The following is a 23,117-nucleotide window of genomic DNA, read 5'->3' as shown; positions in this document are numbered from 1 at the left end:
AGTTTGTGAGTTCGAGCCCCGCGTCGGACTCTGTGCTGACCGCTCGGAGCCTGGAGCCTGCTTCTGACTCTGTGTCTCCCTCTCTCTTTCTGCCCCTTCCCCACTCACACTGTCTCTCTCTCTCTCTCTCTCTCTCTCTCTCTCAAAAATAAATAAACATTAAAAAACAAAATAAAATAAAATAGCTTCATTAATCCTTCCTTCAACTTAGTGAAGTAATGACTTGAAAAATACATCCAAGTCCATCAAGTAAAGTGCAAATCAATAGTTTGGTCATACAGATATTACTGAGGAAGGAATTCTTTGTCTTGATTTCTCTTCACTGTTTGACCATTCTTATCATGGGATAAATTATTTTAAGTAGTGGCAGCAGAGACCTGTCAGGAAAACCCCTCCTACATGGTGGTTGATGCTGTTTTCCACGTAATGACGAAGGTTTCGTATTTTGTGTACTTTGTTAAGGTATCTTGCCAAGCAAGATCGTGATCGTGAGCGCCACCCTGGCTGTTCGGACAACCTCCAAGCATTGACCTTACCTACAAATCCTCACAAACGTTACAAATTCCCGCCTGGGCACAGCACAGCGTGCTTTGAGAGTTTCAGTGTGGTTACAAAGCAGGTGCACGGTCGCTGGGGAAGGGCGTGTCGGGAGAGGTGGGAAATCGGCCTCGGGGAATAAAAGACAACACCGTGTTAGGTAACACACACACACACACACACTTGGACAATTATCATCTCCATCTGGAAAGCCCACCATATAGTGATACATTCGTGACCAAATTGCCCGATACAAGGGAAAAGGGGAGGCAACTACTGAGTAATGATTGGGGTGAGTATCTGTTCACTGAGTATCTGTTTGGTGCCAGTTACTGTAGGACTCATTTGAATAGAGTCTCTCCTCTGAACGTTTGGATGAAATGGATACTGACAGTAAACGATACACTATTCGCGGTATATACTCAACCCGGGAGGCGGGCTCCTAATGCGACAGGACTGGTGTCCTTATGAGAAGAGGGGAAGAGACACGGGGGGAGGAGGCCACGTGAGGATGGAGGCAGAGATTGGAGGGGGGCAGCCAGAGGCCGGGGGCCACCTGGGGCCACCAGCGGCTGGAAGAGGCAAGGAAGGAGCCGCCCCTGATGGCCTCAGAGGGAGTGAGGCCCTGCCGACACCTTCATTGTAGGCTTCCAGTCTTCAGAACCACGAGGGAAGACATTTCTGCTGTTTCACAACAGTTTGTGGCAATTTGTGACAGAAGCCCTGGGAAACAAAAGCCACATGTGAAGAAGGGGAAGCTTGGAGACGCAGAGAGGCAGTGAAGCTGAAGGGGGTGTTAGATATTCATTACATTCTCTCTCTCTCTCTCTCTCTCTCACACACACACACACACACACACACAGAGGTACATCCCTATGGGATGGCTTTGGAAATGGCAGAAATGTTCTCCCAGGAGGGATGAGAAAGAAGCTGGACTGCTCTGGTTAACGGGCATTGCACGCACACCCGAGTCAGAGTCGGGAAGAGCCCGCGGACCCCCTGTTCCCGACACAGAGAGAAGCCCTCCCGAGGGCAACAGGCAGGCCCACAGACGGCACGTAGGAAGGCCCACTGACAGGGGAACCTACTGTGATGACACACGGTCACCATTAAGCGCGGCTGGAACGTCAGTGTGGCTGGCGAACTCTCTGAAGGTGACCTTCGAGTCACTGCTAACCAGGATGTGGAAAATCCTCGGGGCGGCCGGGTGGCTCCATCAGTCAGGGGTCCGACTCTTGGTCTCGGCTCAGGTCACCATCTCATGGTTCGTGGGTTCGAGCCCCGCATCAGGCTCGGTGCCGCCGGTGGGGAGCCTGCCTGGGATTCTCTCTCTCCCTCCCTCTCGGCCCCTCCCTCACTCACGCTGTCTCTCTCTCAAAATAAGTGAATAACCTTGCAAATATAAATTAATTTATTAAATGTTTAAAAAATTGTGGAAAATCCTCTCCCAGAAGGAAAGGGAAAGGCCCGTTCTAACCCAGGCTGGTCGGGGGTGTGGAAAAGCACACAGGCAAGGGATGTCAGCACAACAGAGAGCCCAGAGAATGAACAGAGAAAAGGGACTGAACAGGACCAGAGGGAAAAATGCCTCCTTATCAAAATGGATCAATTTCCCTGATGCTTTAATGCGGCTGAACAACAGGTAAGGCCATAAGTGTGTCATATATAATAATGTATTTTTTGTAAAATCTTTCATAAATCAATGCCTTAATATTCTACACGATCCTCATTCCAAAGTAGGGGTTCACGTCCCAGAGTCTGTGATAATGGCGGCCTATGGCCGCCTGTGAGAACCACAGTAGGCCTGGCCGGGTGTGGCCTCATTACCGGCTGTGCAGGAGAGCCACTCATCTGAGAAAGCCAGACAGCTCTAACAAGAGTCGCAACCAACCTTTCTTTGAATGTTTAGAATCAAAATTATTCAAGAAAACAGAACTTTTAAAATTAGAAGGAATATACCGAACTGTGTTCCACAGAAGAGTACAGCTCCACATGCTTAATATATGTGGGTTAAACGGAATTGAATCAGGGTAATCCTGCTACTTTAGGTCATTAAGTGCCAGGGCATTCCAGTGTTTCCATTGCAAGGAACAGAAAACCCAATTTGAACTGGCTTAAACACGCAAGGGGATTTATTGCTATAAAACAGGAAAGCCCAGAGCTCGGTCAGGCCTCAGGCCTTCTTTCTCCATGTCTCCGTGGGCCCCAGGCTGGCTTTTCAAGAGTGCTTGACCACAACCGAGATCAGTGCCTCCTCATTCACGTGGAGGGGGAGGAGAAAGGCATCCTCTGGACAAAGTCTTTTTTTTTTTAATTTTTTTAAGTTTATTTATTTACTTTGAGAGAGAAAGAGTGTGAGCTGGTGAGAGGCAGAGAGAAAGAGAGAATCTCAGGCAGGCTCTGCAGAGTCAGTTCGGAGCCCGACGTGGGGCTCGAACCCACGAAACCACGAGATCGTGACCTAAGCCGAAATCAAGAGTCGGACGCTTCACCAACTGAGCCTCCCAGGTGCCCCTGGACAAAGTCTTAAATGTTGCTCAGAGTGACATCTCTGAGCCAATCACAGGAGCGGGGGGGACGTCACATGCCAGCTGTCTGGAACCTGCTGACTAGTAGACTAATTCCCAAGGCAAGGATACCTCACCAGAGGCACCCAAATCAGGATCCATACCTGGAACTGAGTTAATTCTACCCCCAAATTAATGTCTGTAACATGCAGGGAGGATAGGCAACCAATATTTCACAGCACGAAGTCACTGTCCAGTTTGAGCCAGAGAAGCTCTGGAACTTTTATTTTCTTGCAAGAATTCTTAACATGTTTATAAAACCGCAAGGATCATGCTCTATTTTTGTCAACATGGTAACGACTAATTTTAACAGTGAAATAAGAAATTAAGCTGTTAATAAGTTGACAGCCTTATACATGTGATGTTTGGTGACTTTCATATCAAGAAAACTGCAAAAATAAAACTACATTGAGACACCTTTTTCCACCTGTTGGGCTCCCAAGTTTGAGCATCCAACTTTGAGTCAGGTAATGGCCTCACAGTTCGTGAGTTTGAGCCCCACATTGGGTGAGCTCAAGCCCCACTCGGGATTTTCTCTCTCTCCCTCTTTCTCTGCTCCTTGTGGAATTCTCTCTCTCTCTCTTTCTCAAGAATAAGAAAATCAAAAAATTAAAAAGCAAATTCCCAAGTGTAATGTCATAACGTTAGCCAAAGCGTGACCCTCTCCTACATTGCTAATGGGAGAGACAATTGCCGCAAGTTTTTGAAGAAAAATTGGATAATATGTATCAAATTACAAATGCAGTCATGCTTTTGGTTTTGTTTTCAGAAATTCTACTTCTGGAATACCTGCTGTAAATTTACCTGCATGCATGTGGATGAGTGAAAAAAACTGGAAACCACCCAAGCGTCCATCTGGAGGGGCTGGTGTGTGGAATCCCCACCCTGGGATACCATATTTTTGTAAAATCACAGACTGAGGCAGCCCTGTCCGTCCCGATCAGAACTATTTCCAAGGCAAAACACTGCATGGAAAAGAGAGCAGTGCTGAACAGTATACAGAGCGTGTCATCTTTTGGTGCGGACCAGCGAACCTTCTCACTGTATTTTTTATACCTTCTTTCCATGATTTCATTTGTGAACCGTGGGCATATACCCACTGTTCAAAAACTGAGGTCTTTTGCAACGTTAAGTCTGACAAAACTAACGTGTGTGCTTTTCTCAAATACTTTCCAGGAAAGACTTTGCAGAAAGCTCTCTCCTCTCTGTCTCTCTTTTAACGAACACCAAACGTTTATGCAGAAATGGATCAGTGACACGTGTTCCCCTCCAACTTGAAGGCTTCTTCCTCTCCTTTGGAACAACAAAAAGACACAAATGGGGAACATAAAGGAAAGATGTCTTCTTCCGAGGAATTATATCCTAACGTTTTTGTTTTTTTTTCTTTACTGTGAAGTGTTACATCAAGACTACTAAGGTAAATAAACAGATAATGAGACGATTATTAGTGCTGTTTGGTAATCTCAATGGCATTCAAGTTTCCGTTCCAGTCCTGTTTGAATCCGCAAGTGTTTCAGGTCTGGCCCCCTTATACCAACCCAGCCTTTTTGATGTGGGGTTTTGTTTGCCCTTGGTTGTGTTTTGTCTTCCTCAGCACAAACTCCTTCTTGTCCCAATCTTTGAACCTGCCCCCAAATGCTCTTTCTCTCTCGTCATAGAGCCCTGTGAATCCCTCTCGTTCAAGTGTAAAATCATTTTATACTTGTGTAATTGGCTTATTTTCATTGTTCATGCTAACCAGACTGGGGCTCCATGAAAGGAGGGACATAGTTACATATACTAACCACGGTGTCCTCATCGTTCAGTGTGCTCAATAGATATTTTTCATCTTGGACGAGACGTATAGTTGTTGACAGAGGGTGAAAATTGCAGTGGAGACAGTGCAGATTCTAGTCATTGCACCTCATCAGAAACCATCACCGGGCAAATACTCACACTAAAGGGAAAACCCCAGTACTTAGTATACAGGGAGCTGTTTTGAAGGTAACGAGGGCTCTGTGATAACCATCCACTTGTTCCCAAAGTGGTTTTTCCCTGTAGTATGGATGTATTTTGTGTTGGATTCTGTCCAATCCCTTTGTTATCTGTAAAGGTCAATTTGTAAACTTACACCCACAGTGCCAGCTTCTCTTAGGAAGGTTCTAGCTTACTCCCTTCATCTCTATCAGCCTCCCTGACCCAGAATCACACCGACTAAGTATACAATCTACACACCTATAATTTTCTAGGCAAGTACAACTTTTAAGATCCATCCCCTAAGACGGGGTGGCTGGGTTACTCGGTTGAATGACCAACTTCGGCTCAAGTCATGACCTCACGGTTCGTGAGTTTGAGCTCCTCGTCGGGGCTCTGTGCTGACAGCTCAGACCCTGGAGCCTGCTTTGGATTCTGTGTCTCCCTCTCTCCCTGCCCCTCCCCCACTCATGCTCTGTCTCTCGAAAATGAATAAATGTTTAAAAAATTAAAAAAAAAAAAAGATCCTTCCCCTAAGCTACCACTTCCGGGTAAACTACTACCTTTAATCCTTTCCCATATGGAAATTCTGGAGTCCACATTCATGCTCGCTGATGGCTTATGTCTACCCAAACTAATTCAGAAACATATTAAAGGTTGAAATGACAAAGATTCCTGATCATTCTGAAAACATGCCATTGAATCTCATCAAGTTCCTCCTTTACAGAAGGAGGATACTCACGTAGGCAGAGTACGGATTCTTGCAAGTTGACGGTCACGGTCCTTGTCCCCATTTTCTCCAGCCCCCATTTCTCACCTAACAAATCTCTTTATGGCGGTTGCTTTGGCCGTTCTACCCGAGCCTCCGGTGACACAACTCGCTTCTGTCCTGGTATATCTGGTAATCCTTTAATCTTAAAAAATACCACCGTCTCGGATTTCTTTGGCTCAGTAAGGTGTGATCAAAAGGCAAGAGACTGGATGCTGAAAACAAACTATGATTAGCATACAATGGGAATTGCGGAAATGACAGCTTGTGTCTTTTGACGTGTGGCTCACAAATACCAAGGCCCCTCAACGCCTTACTGTCTTGACACTGGATCCCACGGAGGAACATGGCGGCTCGGTGTCTGTCTCCTTCAGTCAAATCAAAACCCTCCTCCCGGGAAGCCTCTGGTTTGCCTTTCAGGGGTCACATGACATCCGGGGACTCTTTCACACCGCTTGAGTTTTCTCCAAAATCCAATCCACGTACTCAACCACATTGGTGTAAACCCCGGGCCGTTCCCTCTGACCGCAGCCTTCTCCCCAGCTGGTGATGCCCACCAAGTGCCAGACGTCGTTGTGTTTACAGGACAGGGGGCCCCCCGAGTCTCCCTGTGACGGGGGGGGGGGGCAGAAAAAAAAAAAGGTGCACGGATCAGTTCAGATGCTTCTCGTCTTAAATGCATGGGTCTCAGAGTGATTTCATTTAAAATTCTGTTCTTGGCTCTTTGATAAACTTCACTGTAAGCAAAACAAATTGACCGTGGTTCCCTGCTCCGGGGCAGAAGACTCCTTCTTAAATGCATTAAATATTCTCATGTGAATATATTCAATGGCCAAAAACACTCTTACCTTACAAGCATCCTTCCCTCCTTCTCGGTAGCCTGCACAGAGCATCTTATTGGTTATTTTGTGCCCTCTGTATCTTGTCTGGCACTCTTCGGTTGTCACCAAGGGTACGTTAGCTTTCTGGAGAGTATTTTGTATTTTGTCTGAAAAAAATTTTCGGTTTGTGACTGGAATAATCATATATATATATATAATATAAACACGTATGTTTAAAATCAAAAGCGTAACGATACAAAAATCTAGAAAGAAAAAAAAATACTAGGTTTACCTCCTAGACCTTTTATAACTACAGAGTTATAGAGAATATATTGTTTATTAACATTCAGTTTAAAACTAAGCCTGGCTCTGACTGGAATTACCTCCCAGAGAAAATAATTGGATAACAGGCTATGACATTTAATAAAAAGTGCTAGGTTTCACACTAAACTTCATTACAAAAAATTAGTCATTAAAGAGAGTGTCATATTTAAAATTTCCAATCAAACAGACACGGGATCCTCCTCATTTGGGTAATTTTGTCTCTTCATTCTTCATCAGCATGCTTTCTGTAGCTGAAGAATGTGATTATTTTACTCACATTTTAGCTGCGGGACTTGATAGAGCAGAAAAGGTTAAGACGAAACCACGTTCTTTACCTTTAGGGTGGAGCACACACAGAAACATGGTTTCTTACCTCCTAATTTTCTGTACCCCCATCCAGTCACCCAGCACTCAGCATATATTATGCTTCGATCTCCTTTGGAAGGTAGACATATGGGTCTCTGAGCATCTAAATTTTAAAAGTCCTAGTTTAGTCATCAGAAACAAAATACATCTTCTCTCCCAGGAGACACTCTCTTCTTTCACTTTCTATTATGCAGTGTGTTCTCTATTATATTCGGGCTGTGCCTCATCGTCATTCACTTTCACTCCTTGTGTTCAGCATTCTACATCACGTATCCTGGGAGGAGGGAACAAGGAAACGGCACAGCCCTCCCTCCTAACTTCATCTCTTTAACCAGGTCTGTTGACCCTGTAGAAATTGCCTACTCATTCTGACCCTTGCCCCTAAAAGGGAGATATAGGTCATCTTTAATATTCCAATATATTACAGAGTTGGGTCATTCTGTGAACCTGAAGAAACCTGGAGAAAACTTAGCGCTTCCCCCACACCCCATAGTAAGATTTAACGATCAGGGAACAGCGCCGGTCTTAGCAGACTAAAAGAGTAGCTTAGTAGCCCCTCTCTCATGATCACACCACCTGGAGATTGTGGGGCTCAGGCCATGAACCTGGCAGTGTTAAACAATACATCTAGGCCATCATTGTAGAGAACTTCCCATTTAAAATTCGACACACCTGTGTAATTCATTGCCGTTTCCAGTTTCAACAAGGCAATATCATACCCACTTTCTGCCATTTCATATTGATCGTGAATTATTATTTCTTGAACCCCAAAGAAGGCTGTGTCCTTTTTAACTTCTGATTGATTTAAAATGCCACTATAGACACGCAAGATTTTAGGTGACTCTAACCTAAGGAATAAACAGTAGAGGAAAAGAAATTTTCATTACCAAATGATCCCCAAACATTTGAGCTATACTGTTATTTACCTAGCTATTACTAATATTTTCTGCCAGCGGCAGGCTTTTTGTCGGAAAGAAGTGATTTCATGCTAAAATTTTTCACTCACATATTCCTCCTGTAGAAGGTCCTGGGTGAGCATTTACTATATTAAACACATAAAAATGAATGAATGCTCTTTTCACCCTCCAACACACACACACACACACACACACACACGCACACACAAACACACTCGCGCTCTCTTTCTCTCTCCTCCTCCCTTCCTTCCCCTGACTTCCCCCGCCCCCCACCATGAAGAGTTCCGGGTGTTAGTTTCAACCCTACCATTGATTGCCTATCAACCTGAGAAATTCACTTGGATTTTCTTGTACTCCATTTTCCCATATGGAAAAGGTAAAAGGTAAAGGAGGCTATTGACTTCAAACATATCTTTGAGTTATAACGTAAGTATAAACAAAAACAAACACACAAAACCATGTCCGGAAACTCAGAGAATACCAAAGTGCAAAGAGGAAGTTTGGCCAACTAAAATTCCCTGGAATACATATACTCTCCTGATGGAGCTTTTAGGTCTGGCCAATATTAAAACTGACCTAAGTAGGGAATCCAATCTGAGGATACGTAATGAACTCTTCCTTCTGTATTTGGAAACATGGCAGTGGGGTTGGGGGGTGGAGACAGAGAGAGGAGAAAGGAGAGAGGAGGAGGGCAAGAAGGAGAAGGAGGGGAGGGGAAGGGAGCAGAGGGAGAGGGGAGAGGAGAGGAGAGAGTGGAAAGATGAAGGAGAGAGAGAACGACGAATTTTGAGAAGGGGAAATTTTCCTTGTGTTTGGCCCTGGACCTGAGGCCAAGACAAGCACAGATGATATGTTCTTTCTGGGAAACAACAAGAACATCCCTGGGCATGTGGATGCATTTAAATGGGAAAGCAGAATAATATGCCATCATATTCCTACACCTAATCTGATGCTGGTAGACCGTAGCTGTTCTTTCTTTTTGCCTTTTTTTTTTTTTAACTACAGAGATTTAATGTAGCAAATAGGGTAATTTACATTTTTAAAATATTTACTAAAATGCTAATGACAGATTCCGTATATGGGCGACCCCCGGGGAACTAATAAAATCGGTAATGGTACGGACCCAATCAAACAGTGAGCAGCTGTTAGTATCCACTGGTTTCCAATGATGGAGCCTCCACACAGGTGTCTCTGGGCAGGTGATGTGATGTGCAGAGTTATCTGCCATGGCCACTCACCATGAACAGATGCCTCTCCTCCAACAATTCTGGGCTTGATTTTGGTCGTACACACTACAACAGAAGGGTTGCAATGAGTGGCTTCCTAAGTCTTCCTTTTCCATCAGCAGTTACGTCCCTTCAGGCAGAAAGAGAAGCAAACCTGCCCTCGATTCAGTATCTTATCACGACCTTGACTTGAAGAAATTTTATAATCAACTCCGCAAGCAGAGCTTGCACAGGAAAATTGCATGACTAAGTCACCTTCTAATGACATGCTCCCAAAGGATGTCTCATCCGGTCCTGCGTGGCAGTCTTCCCCTCCCTCATCTGCTGACCCTGATGGTTCTCTTAAAGCAGTTGTCAAGTGTGGCCCTTGGACCAATCGCGTCACTCGGGAATTTCTTAGAAATGCAACTTCTTGAGCTCCCCTCAGACCCATTGGAAACTTGGACGATGGAGCCTAGTAATCTGAATGTCAACCCGCCCTGCTGAAGTTGGAGAAATACTGTCATAAAGAAAAGTGAGCACCCTCCTCTCAGTTTACAGCTTTTGTCCAATTCCTATCTTCTTCTGCTCAGGCTGACCTCTGGTCCCAGAGTCTCCTGCTCCAGCTGGGCACCATCCAAGCACGGGCTGCTCTTCTGTCTGTGAACTGTTTCTCCTTTTGGCTTTGTTGACAGTTTGGGGTTCTCCCGGATCAACCCTTGATACTTTCCAAGCACTTTGATTCACATTTACCCCCTCTGTTTCCTCCTGTCTTAGCTGCCCTGGGCAGGATGGTCCTTTTTGCTCCTACTTCCTGGCACGCCAAATGAGAACCCACCCTCCCAATGGGAGCCCTGGCCAAATCTGCCCCAGTAACCTAGATGGAATTGGAATGAGGTGTTCCGGGACAACAGTATTCTAGAGCAATGCTTCTCATACTTTAATGTGCATATGGATCACCTGGTTATCTTTCAAAATGCTGATTCTGATCCAGTTTGGGGGCGGGAGGTTGCTGAAATTCTTTCTAGCAGGCTCACTGCTGATGTCAACATGCTACACCCAGACCACACTTAGACTAGCATGGCTCAGAGGACCAGGGAGGCTTCATGCCCTTAGCTAGAGGAGGAGGAGTGTGAAGTTAGCAAAAGGGTCAGCAGTCAAAAGCCAAGTCCTTGGGGCGCCTGGGTGGCTCAGTCGGTTAAGCGTCCGACTTCGGCTCAGGTCACAGTCTCACAGTTCGTGAGTTTGAGCCCCGCGTCGGGCTCTGTGCTGACAGCTCAGAGCCTGAAGCCTGCTTCAGCTTCTGTGCCTCCCTCTCTCTCTGCCCCTCCCCTGCTCATGCTCTGTCTCTCTCTGTCTCAAAAATAAATAAACATTTAAAAAAATTAAAAAAAAAAAAAAAGCCAAGTCCTTGATGGTCTGTTCCCTGGTTTTGTGCGGGTGTAGAACAATCTCTCTAGGACTTTCTTTTCTGAACAGGAAAATAGACGTATAATCCTGGGGCAAACATCAAATAGGAAGAGAGGAGTCTTGAAGAAAACTCTAGTTGGTAGCAAGCACAAACAAGCTGGGTGTGTTTGTGAAAGCTTAAACAGGCTGGCACACTGAGAAGTGTTCTCACCTGAGGGTGGATGGGGTGAGATTCGTTTCAGAGCAACATTTTGAAGATTTTGACTAGATTCTGGAATTACAGGGAAGCCCTTGTGATTTACGAGGAAAGGCAAAGTTTAGGAAAATGAATGGGTATACAGTAACTAAAATATGTTATAAACAATTCAATAGTGCCTTTCTTAGGGACAAATGATAGGTCTTGATGTTCATTCTGTCTCTCGGTTCAAACAAAATGCTGCAAATATCTGTGTTTAACATTAGATTTTGTGTTAGGAAACATTTCTTCCGATAGCAATTCCTCTGCATCTTCAGAAAGTTATGTTGAAGACCAATGATGGTGTAAGATATGAGAGTCACCTCAGTTATATATCCCCTCCCATTAGGGTATTATTTCATCGGACGTCGTGCAGGAAAGCCTAATTATCTAGTTTCAGAAGGTGCACTAAAATGTCTTAAGATTTTATTTTCCTTTATCTTGTATTCTCTGCCTCAGCTATCAATCTCCACCTGATACATTCTGTAGCCTTCATACACCAGAATCCATACATTCATCAGAGAAGAACGTAATGAAAGGAAAGTGGGGAATGGGTTCAAGTGTTGAGTGCTGGTTCCCATTTTAGAAACTACGTCAACATCACTGACAACAACATCTGCCGAGCGTCCCTTCTCGTGCTTCGCAGAACGAAGGCAACAGAATTATCCTAAATGCTCCTTCTTAGATAAATATATTGTAAGGAAAACAGAATATAGGAGATACACCTTAATTGGCTGGCTTTTTAAAGGAGTTTGGGCCATCAGATCCCTCTGTACTCCAGGAAGGCATGGTTTCCTCGTTAGGATGTTAGATTGGACACAATATTGTACATGCTACAAAACAAGTTCTCAGAAGTTAAGGATTTACTCTCCTCTCAGTAGAGAAATAATTCTGACACAGAAGATTTTTATACTCTGAAAACGGTTACAAATTATAATCATCACTTCTATTTTACTCATTAAATCTCAGTTGAATCTTAAATTCATAGTACATTGTAATATCGGACATTAAGCAAGAAAAAAGTCTAAAACATGTAGTTTTATGTGAATTAGTAAGGACTAAAGTCATCATAGGTTATTATGGTAATTTAGAGAAAAGTGCGATAATGTTCTTTCCTGTTGGAGATTCTGTCTGGAGATCGTTCCGTTTGCCTACAAACCATCCCTATGCTCAGAAATTAGCCCCTAGAATTGGCCACTGCTGATCTTATTTTCAGGGTAATTTGTATCACATTTTACACATACTGTAGGTCTTGTTTAATCTAGAGAATCTTTTTATTTTCTTTCCACCCTGTCATACTCATTGTTCTAAATAAATAGAGTTTTACTGTAAATTTTTGCCAATATTCATAAGTATGCAGAATACTTGCAGGGGATCTGAAAGAATGAAGACCCCTGAAGGGGAGCTACTTTATTTCTTGAATACATACACATTTTTTCAAACATATGGTAGTTATTTATGTTTCAACTAAATACCAAGTAATGGCCAATGGACAGAAAACAAATAATCTGATTAACCAAATTCCTGACCGATATTCAATCTTCAAGGATGATAAGAAAGATAGTTAGCCTTCATAGTAGGAATTAAACATAAAAGTGTTGACTGAGCCTGAGTCTCATCATAAACTGTATACATGTGTCCAGTTAAAACCCATACTCACTTAATATTAGGCAATGCAGAGTTTAGCTGAGGCCCAATATTTACCACTAAAACATGGTCAGCCTGGATGACAGGAGTAAAACTCACAGAAAACTGTATCTAAGTTGGTTATCGTACTAATTTTCTCCCCTTTGCGGTTACTATGGACGCTGACAGTCATGATGTATTTGTTATAAAAATAACTTCTTCAGATGTATTTTCTCGTGAGCCGTTAAACTCACCATTATCCATTTTACATAACCTTAATGTATATCCAGAGATGCCTCCTCTCCCGTGAAGTATTTTCGTTGGAGATCCATTTGAAGAGAGTTTTAAGTAACATTTACCCCTGCAGGTGGAAAACAGAAGAGTATAAACATAACCCCCCCCCCCCCCCGAGGAGATGGGACGGGAGTATCTGTGTAACTCTTTGTACGTCTTACTTCCCTCCGTTGCAAGATTCTGGAGATGGCGAATAGGTAAAAAACTGGCAGCGGATGGAGTCGGTACACAGTTTCTGGCAGGCTTCGTGCCCTTTCACGTCAACAATGTCCAGTTCTTCTCCCAAGAAATCAGTGTCGTGGTAAAATGAGGAATGACAGAACACTAGGCAGGAAATCACACATCAGGTACGAGACACCAAACTTACCCGTAGTTGACCTAGGTCTGTTGACCTTGATCAGGAGAGAGCGGCTCCATTGTTTACCTGGGACACTGTGCCTGCAGGTTTGCAGACTGAAACCAGAAAGAGCTCTGTCCTTCTTAATGCGTGTACTTGGTAATCCACTTTCAGATGTTTTCAGGAGACAAAGATTTCTAACAGAAAAAAAAAAGGGGGGGGGAGGAGGGAATAGAAATGGATCACGTAACACATATCAAAGAAAAGAACCATTTTTATAACACGTACAAAAGTCAATTCATGTTGGTGTGTTTAAGAGTGAACAATTTCTCATGGGGCGCCTGGGTGGCGCAGTCGGTTAAGCGTCTGACTTCAGCCAGGTCACCATCTCGCGGTCCGTGAGTTCGAGCCCCGCGTCGGGCTCTGGGCTGATGGCTCGGAGCCTGGAGCCTGTTTCCGATTCTGTGTCTTCCTCTCTCTCTGCCCCTCCCCCGTTCATGCTCTGTCTCTCTCTGTCCCAAAAATAAATAAACGTTGAAAAAAAAATTTTTTTAAAAAGAGTGAACAATTTCTCATTTTGTAAGTACTCTTCATACATCACTGAGTCAGACCCCATGATCCATAGGTTGTAGACAGGTCTTCGACAGGATACCACTTGCCTCCATAAAAGTTTTCTGAGCTGTTTCTATCGCCAGTGTTCCTACCATCTTCCTTCTTTCTCTCCTTTCTTTCAACGCTCCTCGCCCATTTCAAAGATTCCATAACTTTCATGCTCTGGAGAAATCTGCTATCCAGAGTTGCTTCAGGCTCTGACACGGATAAATGGCATTCATCACAGGCTCCATACAAGCAGCCTCTTCTTGGAACAAAACAACTTTTCCTGATTAGCCCCAAATCACAGTCTAGAGCAGTGCTGTCCAATAGAGTTTTCTGCAATGATGGACACGGTCCATGCCCATGCCACCCAATTCAATAGCCCCTAATCACATGTGGCTACTGAGCACTTGAAATGTGGCTGATACAGCTGAGGAGACGAATATTTAGTTCTATTTAATTTTAATTAATTTCAATTTAAAAAGCCAAGTCTTGGCTTCTAGCACTCCTGTTCCTCTCTCACCCTGTATTGAGGATCCAGTGTTTTACCCCTCTTACAGGTATTGACCAGGAATGTTATAAAAGGAGTAAAAAAAGAAAATTAGCAGTGATCAGGCATCTTTCTAATTTGTGCCATTTATAATGCAGTCTTTGAACCCCCTTTCTTCTCTGACTGCATTCAGTCCCTTCAATTACCAGTGGTATGCTAGTGATACCCAGACACAGATCCAGAACACAAACCCCTCCTCTCAGTTCAAGATTTCCCTTTCCAACTTCCCGATCAACATTTCTCTCTGGATGTCCACTGGGCATCTCTTCCCTCTTGAAATCTGCGCCTCATGAAATCTGCATCCCAGTCATGGGTATTTTTATCCTTTCGATTCCTTGGGCCAAAAGTCTTGGAGCTCTCACTGACTCTTTCCTTCAGAGCAGACAACCAGTCAACAGATTTTATTGCCTCCCCATTGGACAATATATCCCAACCTGATGACTTCTCTATCACTTCCACTCTTGTCCAGCGAGGGCAGGGTTTTCATCTCTTTCGTTCACTAGTGGTATCCCTGGTGTTTAGAACAGGGCCTCGTATGCAGCAGGCACCAAATAAATTATATCGTTGAGTAAATGAAAGTAACAGATATATTTTCATGGGACCAAGCTAGTACTTCCAAAAGTCACTCAATGGAAAACCAGGCTTGCTTGATGGACAAGGACCTCAAGGGCCTAACCCAGCTGGATTCTGGGGGACCTATTCCTCACACAAACAGCCGAGTCAGGCAAATACTGGGGGCTCTGAGAATTCCCATTCAGATAATATAGAGTATCGAGATTCTGAAGCACTCTTAAGTGGGGTTTTTGGTTTCTTGTTTTTGTTTGTTTGTTTGTTTGTTTGTTTTAGTGAATCTTATTAATGAGGAACGACAACCCCAGCAGACATCTCTGTAATGATCAAAGACCTTTCCCACGTTTCAGCATGGTTTCCTGTATTGGTACCCATCGGTAGGAAAACAGCATCTCACTTCTCAAACACCCCTCCACAATTATCCCCAATTCCATTAATATAGGCCTTCCTTTCCACCTCTCTTCACTTCGGATTTGACATTACCCTGATACTCCCAGCCCTTTCTACTCTAGGTTCACTGATCTCCAACTGGGCCCTGGACTAAGTTGCCCCTTGAGGGTCATCCTTATGTTCTTTACTCCGTTCAGAACGAGGCAACCCTCCCTTTGCTGCAGGCAGAGACCTCCCTCAGCTCAAGAAAACAAGAGTCCTCGGTAACCTCAGGTTTGCGGTCATCAGGTGGCGCATGCAAAGAGAGAGGGGCTAGGCAGCCTTCCCGGCAACTTTGGCCTGTCCTCTGCAGACATTTCGATTAAATGTGTAGCTGCTCAGAATTTTTTAAAGGATGGACCTTGATCGGCCGTCTTAAGGCATGAATCTTCATCTTAATTCCTTACCTTTCAGATTCTTTTGGCCATTCTTGAGAGAGGAAGGTAAAAAACAAACAACTGGGGTGGTGAGTACAAATGCGGCGACAGACAAAGACATCCGGAGCCATGACACTGTTGATGTTACTGTCCGCAAATGCCGTACTAGGGAAAATGTCCCTGATACAAGCTGTAGAACAGAAGAAACCATGTTTAAGAAATCAACTCCCCAATATAATCAGCAAAATCCCAGCTAGAGTATTTGTAAATTCCATATAAAAAGTTTGTTGCGGGGTGAAGAGGGATGAGTAGGCCCAGCACGGAGGAGGTTTTTAGGGCAGTAGAAATTCTCTGCACGATACCGTGAAGATAGATAGATATCATTATACACTTATCCCAACCCATGGAATATACAACACCAAGAGTGAACTGGAACATAAGCTGCAGGCTTTGGGGCGATTATGATGTGTCAATGGATGTCAATCGATTGTGACAAATGTACCACTCTGGTGGGGGCGGGGGGTGTTGATAATGAGGGAACCTGTGCATGTGCCCCGGGGCAGGGGTCTATGGGACACCCATACTTTCCCCTCCATTTTGCAGTGAACCTAAAATCTTAATAACAATTCTTTTTACAGTTTGTTTATCCCAAGCTCTTTAAATTTTTTTCATTCGGAAAACTGGAGTGATTATTTTAAACTTTAAATTCAAATAGAGCTCTAATTACATGGGACATAATGACATTTTTTCACACGAAGAAGGTAAAAGATCATTCGGTCCATTTCACCACGGAGCGCACATGGGTGTCCTAAGTCAGGCCCCTCATTCATACCAACCGCACCTACTATTTAATGGTTAAACCACCTCGCCGAGAAAGTAACAGTTACCCAGCTTAGAAAGCGCACAGGATTTTAGTGAAAATCCAGACACCACTTTAGTGAGCTTCGTTATTCTGGTTGGTGTCCCCATGTGGGTGTACTTCAACAGACAAATGTTTCTGAATGAAAACAAAAATGGGAAAATGTTTTACTCGTCTAAATACATGTAGGAAACAACATGAGACGATACGAAATTCCAGTCTAGAGACTTCCTGGGCTGACAGCTGAGGATCTGCTCTGAGGAGCATCAAGCTGATGCTGGACAGCAGGACTTGAGTCCTTCCTCTGCCAGGGCCTCTGAATTTTGTCAATTCTAGTTTTCATCACTTAAATGACAGCTTTGGAGAGATGACGGCCTGAAGACTCGGAGGTAGGAAGTAATGAATTCTCAAGCCCTTCTCTACTCCCCATTTCCTGGCTTGCTGTCCCTGTCGTGTTAAGTCTCAGACGTGAAATATGTTAAGAAGACGTAGCTTGAGCTGAGCCAAACACAAAACGTGAAAACTTACTTCTAAATCTGAGCATTCGGTTTTATCGTCATCGTTTTTGAAAGGAGTGACGGATGCTTTATTATTATTTATATTATTCACCTCCTTGTGAATATGGAGAGTGGAATGGAAAAACCCAAAGGGGAATCCAAATAATGGTCATTTAAACTTCGTTCTCCTTTTTTTGTTGGGTTCTAGATCAGCGTGGTTTCCTATACAACCCTAGAACATCTCAGAAATTTCTAAATATAAAAGTTAGTGATATTTTTTTCCCTAAAAAAATTTTTTTTTTTAACGAGAACACCAATTCATCATTAGAGATCAGGTCATTTCTACATTCTCACACATTTATCTCCAGCATATTTCAAAATCCAGTTTGGGGTGGATTTTAAAACACTTCACATGGGCTTCAGTTATTCTGTCTTAGATAAGGAACTCTTACTTAGAGAGGTCTGAGTAGGTTTTCCCTTCGGTCCTATAATCCTTAGGCTGGGAATGACGCAGTCAGATCAACTGTAACTGTCTCAAAACTTCCAGTTAAGAAACGTATCACTTTTTAAATTAGCCAGGCGATGGGTGAAGCAGATACAACAATGTCAGTAAAAAGACAGAGTCCTTAACATAAAGGAAGTGCATTTCTGCTACTTGCTGTGAAGAAAACCATTATCACTGTACTTATTCTAGAAATGTCGTTTGGGGGCTGAAAACAAAAATTCTGGCATCAAGTCGAGGAGAAATTTTGTTTTCCATCAGACAATGCGACGATCTACTCACTGTCCGCGGGCTCAGCCTACGGCTCACTCACCGATGTTCCGTGCTTGGAAACTGCTTCGTTGCATATGTGAAAAAGTGACAGTGCACATCATTTGTGCATCTCTCTTGGCATTCCTGGGCATCCCTTGTCATCAAGCTATTATAGTTCATTCCCTTCATGTCCAGGTCCACGTACAAATTCCTGTGGCAAGCTGGAGACAAAAGCGGACAACGTGGCGGTCTTCCAGACTCCAGAGCCAACCTGAACGGTGCTACGTTAGCAACTGCCCTTCCTGACTTACTCTTTCAACTCTTCCAGTCACTTTTTCTCAGAAGTCCTTTGTTTTCATCTTCATCTGCTTAACTTCTATGCTCACATGGAAGCAGAAAAAGAATGGAAATGCCCCTCTTATGGTGCAATAATATTAGACTTGTAAATTGCTGTGTTGACTTTCTGCCCTGGCCTCCCTTGTCTCCTTAACTCCACTGACTGATTGATCCACTGACCTATTGGAGGATCTTTTGACGGTTAAGTGTCATCTCAACCTTCCTAGTTGCTCCTTTGATTCGAAGTAATATGTTTAGTATGGACTTCCAGGGGCGCCTGGGTGGCTCGGCTGGTTAAGCGTCTGACTTTGGCTCAGGTCATGATCTCACAGCACGTGAGTTCGAGCCCCGCGTCCGGCTCTGTGCTGACGGCTCAGAGCCTGGAGCCAGCTTCGGAGTCTGTGTCTCCCTCTCTCCCTGCCCTTCCCCTGCTCAGGCTCCAGGCTCTGTCTCTCTCTCTGTCTCACAAATAAATAAACATTACAAAAATATGGACTTCTATATAAAACTTTAAGCTGGGAAGAGGAAGATGAATGATGAGAACTGATACAGTAAGGCGTGTCCTTCTAGTTGGGTAAATGTTAACGAAGGGGGGACAGAGTGTGCGTGCTAGTTTTGACTCTTCTCTGAAAGAACTTCATTAGGAGACTCTAAGTCCACACCGCAGGGTTTTGTTTCATAGCCATAAAAGCATATGTGATATAACTATATATATATATATCATAGTAACTAAGTGTTTACGAATTCTAATAGGACATCTTACCACTTATTTGATGTGGGCACTGCTTGAAAGAATATCCAGAAATTGCTCCTGTCATATTCACCCTTGGCAGTGTTTCTGTTACACTGTCTTTCAGGATACAAGTAAACCTGCGTGAGAACTTACGTTTTAAAATAATGGATCTTAAAAGTCAGCACACAGAAAATCAGAGAGAAAGAAACAAACTGCTCTATCTGATGCCAAAACAAATATTTTCTTAGCAAAGCTGTTTGTTTGTTTTTTTCCATTCTAACATCCCTTCACTTAAGAGCTCACGTACAGTTTTCCCTACTAACTGGAAACAGGAGTGAACTATGGCCCGTTGGTCAAGCAGCCCTCTGCCTGTTTTTTGCAGCCCATCAGCTGAGAATGGCGTCTTATTGCTAAATGGTTACATTTTAAATAGTTATAGAAGTACTTCTTTTTTTTTTTTTTAATTTTTTTTTTCAACGTTTATTTATTTTTGGGACAGAGAGAGACAGAGCATGAACAGGGGAGGGGCAGAGAGGGAGAGGGAGACACAGAATCGGAAACAGGCTCCAGGCTCCGAGCCACCAGCCCAGAGCCTGACGCGGGGCTCGAACTCACAGACCGCGAGATCGTGACCTGGCTGAAGTCGGACGCTTAACCGACTGCGCCACCCAGGCGCCCCAAGAAGTACTTCTATAATATCTTTGACTTTGCTTCTGGATCCATCATTGCTAAAATATTCAACCCCGGCTTTGTCACGAAAAAGCTTGCCAACCCTTGTTGTAGACTCTAGAGTAGTAATTTTTTAAGTTCAGGATACTATGTAAATATCTATGAATGCAGCAATAATACACACACATGTTGATTACTTACCTCTGTAGTAAAGCTTCATCATTGAATGTTCAAGTTCAACATGGAAACAAAAGTGGTGGATGGAATGTCCTAAAAGTTTTTTTAATGTTTTTATCTATTTGTTTTGAGAGAGAGAGAAAGAAAGCGGAAGCAGAGGAGGGACAGAGAGAGAGAGAGAGAGAGAGAGAGGGAGAGAGAAACCCAAGCAGGCTCCATACTGTCAGCATAGAGCCCAATGTGGGGCTCAGTCTCATGAAAGCATGAGATCATGACGTGAGCCAAAATCAAGAGTCGGACACTTAACCGACCGAGCCAGCCAGGTGTCCCCAAGTGTCCTAAAATTTTTAAAAATATGACTATAGACACAAAACCACTAAATGCAGTTGTGAATCCGGAGCAGACACTGGTTAATAGCTATAAATTATATTTGGGGGACACCTGAGATGTTATAAAGGGGTTCTTGTTACAATCGTTTCCTTTATGTAGGAAAAGGTATGTTGAAAGATTTAGGAGTAAAATTATAATGTTTTCAAATTATTTCAAATGGTTAAATAGAAAGATAGATAGACAGACAGACAGATGATAGATAGATATAGACAAGGCACAAATGGCGAACAAAAAACTTGGTGGTGACGGGATCACTGTGCTGTTCTTTCAAACTACATTTATAAATATTTATTTCCTAATAAAATAATTGAAGGAAAAGCACCGGTTTGAATAACATCAAGTATCAATAATGAATCAAAAAGCAAGGAACAAAATGATTAAGAGGCGTAATAACAGCGGAGAGAAGTATACCGCTAAAATCCAGACCACAGAGGAGCTAGAAAGTCCACACTGAGAGGCATGTCTGCTCCTCCCTGATCTGCCTGGGCACGATTTCTTTTTCCTGCAATACTCAATATTTCAATTGAAGGACCACATGTTTTCCCATCATTAACCTTCCATTTTATAAAATGGTAGATGAATACTTATTGGTAAGTAATCATCCCGGAAAGCTACTCCCTCTGTGCAGAAACGCGAACATTTACCATCTGGTAGGATCTTCCGACGACGATTCAGCCATGAAGGTGAAAAGCAGACATCTCGGATGGTGGGTGCAGATAAGCTGACAGTGCTTGGCACTTGGCGTGAAAATGGTAGTCACGTCTCCTCCTTGAAAGCCGGTATCTGTGAACAGCTTAGTCACACATTCTGTGATGTAATACGTGGCATGAATTATTGGGGGCTTTAGTTGCACGTATCGAATTAGATAATAATCTCACAAAGGCAAGCGAAGTAGGTCTGCCTCCCAGGAAATGTGCCCGAACTTGGAAATCAGAGCAATCAACCCTTTGATGTTGGTTGATTGAATGAGCAGCCTCAGACAGAAAAAGAAATCGCAAAATGGCACATTTGCCTCAATGGAACTGTACTTCTGAGGGATCATCTTGGAGATGAGGGTGCTTTGCGGGTAACTGAATAGTTTCTCAGAGCTTTCCTGGCCAAAGATGTTCCATAGGGTCACATCCAAGTCTGGAACGGGCCGCTGCTTTTCCCTTTCCCTATTGCTTGTTTGTCAAAACTCCTTGTTTATATGAAACAGAGGATCCAGAGTGATGGTTTTTCAATAGTGTGGCCCTGGCTGTGACACACTGTATCACCTCACTATTTAAAATGGGCCACTTTTTTTTTGGATTGCTCTGATTTCCAATGAGATGAAACAGTTCCTGTTTCAAATACGTAACATATGCATGCTATATATATATATAAACGTATACATACACTTACAGTAAAAATGAAATACTTTGGGAAGGATAAAATATAACTCAAATATTTATCGTAGTAACAAACATACCAATGAGTATGTGGGAAAGTACGTAGGTACAGAGCAGTGAAAACTATCACTAAAACTATCACTAGATTTAGCCAGGGTCTTGGAGGGGGGAAATTCCAACTTTATTTTCACTAACCTCTACCCAAAACGTGATACAGCCTTCCATCATTAATGTAACGAACCACAGTGTTCATAGTATCTGCTTTGTCATACTAAGATTACAGATTTAAAAAGAAAACATGACAGCTGCCGATATCCTCAAATTACATCACCAGCTTGGTGGTGGTTATTACTTTGCAGTTTTAGACCCACCGCTAAACCTTGTTACATCATGTGTCAATAAGAAGGACATCTATTTTTGTATCAGGTTTGGTTTTGTTTCGTTTCGTTTTTACATTTTCACTAACGATATTGCAATACAATTGATTTTCTTGGCGATCCTTTGTATTTTTACTTTACGCCTTCGAAAACATGACTCTGAGAACGCAGTCCAAAGAGATCTCTGGGGAAAAAGAGAGTCAAGGATCCCTGCCACAGCCTGTGCTCAAAACCCACCACATACGCCTTCTAACTTGCCCAACTATAACCTCTGCATATAGGATAATTTTCTCCAAGATTTGCAGCTACCCAAGAGTGACCCGGAGGTGAGCAGAAACCTGCCCCCTCTCCCCAAGCTCCGGGCGGCTTCCTTGGAGTTGCAAGGCGGGCCCTCATTAGTTAAGGGTCTGTTTGCACCTAGAAGTGTTCTCATGGTCCACGGAAACCCCCCCCATGCGATGCAAAGAAAGTAATGATTGCCACCAAACTTGTCATGACTGATGCAGATTTGCACATAAACAGAGGTACAGATTTGGATGTGACTTCTACATATGGACCCAGATTACTACTATGATGACCAATTCCTGTCCTTTAATTGCCCTCCCTGTTTTGAAAACCCCTGGAGCCCTTAAGTGAAAAATAAAATGATTTAATGTCCTTCCGTGGAGTAGATGGTGTGGGCCTGTAGATCAGCCCTTCTGTTTTCCAGTCTTCAAAGCAGGAAATTAAGCTGTTTCCAATTCTTATCTGAGCTGAAGCTCTACTTACCACTGGAAACGGAGGCAAATAAAAGGAAATGTACCACTCGATATAATAAAATCATCCTACAAAAAGAAAGATGTGTATGTATTTAGAGCATGCCAAGTGAATTTATAAGTAGTTCACGGACATCAGGGCTCACAAAAAAACAGGGAGGGAGAGGAGTGGTGAATTCTACGGTATTTGCAGGTTGTTACGTTAATGCTGAATTTTACCTTCCCCAAATCCTAGGACACTCCCCAGGATGATAGCACGTAGAGTTCAAGACTTTCCTAGTTCTGAAGAACCCAGAGCGGACGGGGGGGGGGGGGGGGG

General features: G+C 43.4%; 1 protein-coding gene across 2 annotated transcripts in view; it reads right to left on the bottom strand.

Annotated features, from left to right (window-relative positions):
* Positions 1 to 5,944: 5,944 nt before the first annotated feature.
* The window catches only part of F11 (coagulation factor XI), a 17,903-nt gene continuing 730 nt past the window's right edge, over positions 5,945 to 23,117 (bottom strand). Inside the window, exons 2-15 of one of the 2 annotated variants that reach the window (XM_040490008.1) lie at positions 22,812 to 22,867; positions 20,941 to 21,103; positions 19,091 to 19,197; positions 18,053 to 18,212; positions 16,769 to 16,878; positions 15,912 to 16,071; positions 13,449 to 13,558; positions 13,186 to 13,348; positions 12,985 to 13,091; positions 9,378 to 9,546; positions 8,010 to 8,185; positions 7,345 to 7,440; positions 6,675 to 6,814; positions 5,945 to 6,434 (exon numbers count right to left, since the gene is read on the bottom strand). In XM_040490008.1, the coding sequence (XP_040345942.1) occupies positions 6,273 to 6,434; positions 6,675 to 6,814; positions 7,345 to 7,440; positions 8,010 to 8,185; positions 9,378 to 9,546; positions 12,985 to 13,091; positions 13,186 to 13,348; positions 13,449 to 13,558; positions 15,912 to 16,071; positions 16,769 to 16,878; positions 18,053 to 18,212; positions 19,091 to 19,197; positions 20,941 to 21,103; positions 22,812 to 22,867 (1,879 nt within the window). In that variant the 3' untranslated portion in view covers positions 5,945 to 6,272. The remainder of the gene's footprint in view (positions 6,435 to 6,674; positions 6,815 to 7,344; positions 7,441 to 8,009; positions 8,186 to 9,377; positions 9,547 to 12,984; positions 13,092 to 13,185; positions 13,349 to 13,448; positions 13,559 to 15,911; positions 16,072 to 16,768; positions 16,879 to 18,052; positions 18,213 to 19,090; positions 19,198 to 20,940; positions 21,104 to 22,811; positions 22,868 to 23,117) is intronic. The other variant, XM_040490009.1, reaches the window with a different exon arrangement.

This window comes from Herpailurus yagouaroundi, unplaced genomic scaffold (genome assembly GCF_014898765.1).
Source record: "Herpailurus yagouaroundi ecotype Mexico unplaced genomic scaffold, PumYag 181, whole genome shotgun sequence".
Lineage (NCBI taxonomy): Eukaryota > Metazoa > Chordata > Mammalia > Carnivora > Felidae > Herpailurus > Herpailurus yagouaroundi.
This window is presented reverse-complemented; position numbering and strand designations above follow the sequence as displayed.